Source organism: Salvia hispanica, chromosome 4 (genome assembly GCF_029641045.1).
Source record: "Salvia hispanica isolate PSC_SH4W2 chromosome 4, Shi_PSC_v1, whole genome shotgun sequence".
Taxonomy (NCBI): Eukaryota; Viridiplantae; Streptophyta; class Magnoliopsida; order Lamiales; family Lamiaceae; genus Salvia; species Salvia hispanica.
In genome coordinates this window covers 30,655,254-30,659,514 of record NC_142695.1, presented here as the reverse complement: position 1 = coordinate 30,659,514, position 4,261 = coordinate 30,655,254, and the positions used below count along the sequence as shown (strand labels likewise).

General features: G+C 33.2%; 1 protein-coding gene across 1 annotated transcript; it reads left to right on the top strand.

The window, feature by feature from the left end:
• The first annotated feature begins 3,075 nt into the window (after positions 1 to 3,075).
• Positions 3,076 to 3,962, top strand: LOC125193791 (zinc finger protein 1-like). Its single transcript, XM_048091673.2, has one exon. The coding sequence runs from the start codon at positions 3,277 to 3,279 to the stop codon at positions 3,751 to 3,753; it is 477 nt and encodes a 158-aa protein (XP_047947630.1). The 5' UTR covers positions 3,076 to 3,276; the 3' UTR covers positions 3,754 to 3,962.
• Positions 3,963 to 4,261: the final 299 nt, after the last annotated feature.

The window sequence follows — 4,261 nt, the reverse complement described above, 5'->3', positions numbered from 1 at the left end:
ATTAAATCATCATTCAAAAATTTAATATAAAATCAAAAGTAATCCACTTTCATAAAAAGTCCAATATAAATAACTTCAACTAAAAGTGTAAATATTTTAAATCTCTAATCCAAAGCCACTAAACTAATAAAAATTTTACTTTCACCAAATAATTGGAAATAAAGTGTATCATTGGGGAGTAAATATAGATTTGAAACTTATTAACTAAAATAAAATATTTGAAAACCTTAATCCTAAAAATAACGGGTATTATATACCCGCGCGGGTAGCGGGTATACCCATACCCGCAAAAATTTAAAACAAACTATCCGATCCCGCCCCGTTTCCCATTATCGTCGGGTAGTGATACCCGCTACCCGGTGGGTAGCAGGTCGAGTTGAGGGTTTCCCAATACCCGCTACCCGTTTCGACACCCCTAGATGCTACCATGATCTATTGGACACCAATTTAAGCTACTTTTTTTCGGTCAGATCGCAATGTGGTGGCATTGTCGATGAGCCACATGATAACTCAGGAATCCAATCAATGGTGGTTAAAATAATACATACTGAGAGAGAGTAAGTCGACCAGCTAGGGATCGACGACAGTGTCAAATTATGTTTTTTTCATTTATGTTTTAAATCACTAATCCATTAGTTCCATAAAAATAAATAATTTTGGATATATTATTGATTTCAATGTGAAATTGATAAGTATAAAGATAGAAAGAAAAAGTGACTAAAGTATCGCTAATGAAAAATGAGCCTCACTTCATTAGAATAGAAAAAGTTGCCAAAAATATAAATTGTCTTAAATTCTAAACTTCTACTGCTTAAAAACGTACCCCCTCTGTCTCACACTACTTGACACACTTCTTTTTCACATTCATTTTGGATAAATGATAACCTTCGTCCCCAATAATTAACCATTTTGATTCTGGCGCCGATTTTAAGAAATGTAAAGAAAAGTGAGTTGAAAAGGTTAGTGTAATATGAGTCTCACTTTTATATATTAATTTTATATAAAATGTGAGTGAAATGAGTTAGTGGAATGTGAGGCCTACTTAATATTGTGGTAAAAAGTAAAAGTTGACAATTAATAGAGGATGAATGAAAATATCAAAAATTGACAATTAATCGGGGATAGAAAATGTAATAAATAGTTACAGTAAAAAAATTAAATAAAAGAGAAAATAATATAATAAGACTGTTTTTCACATTACTTAAAACCAATCTTATTCCTTGAATATCAATATCCAAGGTATCTCAGTTATATCATGTGTCAGTGGAACATTTTAAATTAGTCTTTAGTTTTATTCAAAAATAGTATTATTGACAAAGTACGATATATTTTTATATTAAAAAATCAAACCAACATTATTTAATATATACAATTGAGCATATCAGTTTTACAATACATAACATATAAGTTCGTTTTAACATCAATTCCACTTAAAATCTTTAACATGTTTTGGTAACAATTTTATCGTATTTTTACACTAACCATATAATTGTGTATATCAATTTATAACGCAACACATTGGTTCTCTTTAACATCAATATCAGGTAAAAGAATTAACATGTTTTAGTGCACTAACAGCATATTTGGGCTACATTATTTCTCTATAACATCAGTAGTATTAGTTAAAAAACAACTTATTTTAGTAACGGTTTATCGTTTTTATGTTAATAACATGATTGAGCATATCAGTTTATAATATGAAACATAACAATTTACAACACAAAATCAAAAGAGGCATAACAATTTACGCACCCGGTGAAGTCCTTCATTTTCTTAGTGCGAATATAATTTTAAAAAGAAGCCTACGCACTATAATAATCTTATTATTAAACAAAAATGAAAATATGCATATTTGAAACATCGATCATATGCCATTAATTCTTATAATGAAAATTGCATAGAACATATATATCATGTGCAGCTCGTGTTCGTGTTTATCTATTTTATTTAGGTTGTCTTAATATGTGAATAATTGCATACCTTTTGCTAACTATTCATGAATAGTGCAAGATCATATGTATGTTATTTTGTACAATTATGTATAGAGAATAAAGTTTTGATAATATTCAAATGTGATATCGCACCTTCCACTATAGTGACTAATGGAGTGAGTATCCACGTGATTACGAAATAAAGCTCTCTTTGGAGTAAAATTTGGTCCTCCATCTTATTTTTCCAATCAAAATCCCAAAATCTTTATATAATTAAGTGTATCCTTGATTGGTTTCCTTTTTGTGTAGCCAAAAAAGGCTAGCTATCTGACCCTTATTTTAGATTTTAATTACTGTTTATGTTCGCTGTCTATTGTATTCTAGTTTAATTTGAATACGCCACTCCAAAAATAATAATGTTGCATTTCATTTCATCTTTATATGAGTGTAACGTATGTGTATATATATAGTTGATAAAATAATGTGAGTTGTAACGTAGCACGAGAAATATTGAGATAAAGTTGTGATCAAACGAGAACCATCACAAAATTTTAAATATATTCATAAATTAAAAAACTGGTTATTGAGTTAGAAACTGATAATACAAACTGATATTAATGATTCAACAGCTGGTATGATCCTTAGTTTTATTTTACTACCAATTTAAGGAATAGGACTAATTTTAAGGAATAGGACCCATTCAAGATACATACTCCCTCCGTCCCACTTAAAATGCAATATTTGAGAATCGGCACGGGATTTTGTGTAGTGTTGTTTTGTGAGTTAATGAAGAGAGAGTAAAGTAAGAGAGATGAAAAAGTAGAGATAGAGTTGTTTCCATTTAAGGAAACGTTTCATTTTTAATGGGAGAACCAAAAAAGGAAAACGTTGCATTTTTAATGGGATAGAGGGAGTATAAGTCATGAAATTCAACTATTCATAAGATAGGTGAGGACCCATTAGACCAACATGGGATTAAAGTTTATAATCTTGCTCAAAATACACCGAACAAATGGATATATATTCATAAGATAGGTGAGGACCCATTAGACCAACATGGGATTAAAAAATCACATGACATGATGAAAAGTAGAGTAACACATTCAATTGGGGTATGTATGTTTTTCAAAGAATTAAGGGTAGATGGTTTATTCCATGAGTTTCTATCAACATCTTTGCCACACATGCACCCAAAAAAAATCCCTAATTCCTATAATTAGGCCTTTGTAACTCTAAATTCCCCTTACTCACATAGTAGCACAACCTTTATTCCCCAATCAAATATCATTAGTATTAAATATCCATGGCCAAAGCCCTAGCTCCAAACTAACCAAAAAAACCAAAAATGGAGTCCGATCTCCTCACCTTAGACCTCAACCTCCCGGGCGACGTGGTCGAATCATCGGAGCCACGCGTCTTCTCATGCAACTACTGCAACAGGAAATTCTACAGCTCCCAAGCGCTCGGGGGCCACCAAAACGCCCACAAGCGGGAGCGCACCATGGCGAAGAGGGCCGGGGCCGCCTACACGCACCATGAGGCGCTCGGCTACCCTAGCATGGCTTCGCTCCCTCTTTATGGCTCCAACTTCAATAGGTCTTTAGGGATTCAAGTCCACTCCATGATACATAAACCGGCTTTTAATGCGCGGCCGAGCTGGGGGAGGAAGCCGCTCCAGCAGCACCCGGCCATAGGGCGGCTCTCGGCCGAGGTAGGATCGTCGTCTAGGAGGTTCTCGGCGGCGGTGGAGGGCTTTAGATGGGATGGTGGTGGGAATCAAGATCATGACTTGAAAAAGTTGGACTTGTCTCTCAAGTTATGATTTTTTCTTTCTATATTTCGGTTTGATTTTCTTGCTTTTTTTAGATTTTGGATTCTTTTTGCTGAATTTCTTTAGGATAAATGTGTAAGTATGTATATTAGATTAGAATTTTGTTGCTTTTTAGTTTTTTCCTTTCATTTTCTGCAATTTCCGGTGTAGATTTGGAATTGAATTTCAATAATGAGAAGTGACTCGAAGCATAATAAGTACTTCCTCCGTTCCGTAGTAGTGGAGTCATTTTGTCATTTTGGTACGTTACATGTTAGTAGAGTCATTTCCCTTGTTAGTAAAAGTCAATATATTTCTTCTCACTTACTTTACTTTCTTTTACTTTATTTTATCTTTATTTCTTTATATTTTTCATTTTCTACTTTATTCTTCATTTACTTAATTCCCTTAACAATTTTTCTTAAATCACGCCTTGAAAAGTAACGCCTCCACGGCCACCGCCTAGGGCGTACAATATATATACTCACGTATCCATTTTGTAGGCGTTAGATCTTAAAAT

Bases quoted from the DNA above. Each gene is read 5' to 3' on its own strand.
- LOC125193791 (XM_048091673.2), top strand. From the start codon at position 3,277: ATGGAGTCCGATCTCCTCACCTTAGACCTCAACCTCCCGGGCGACGTG.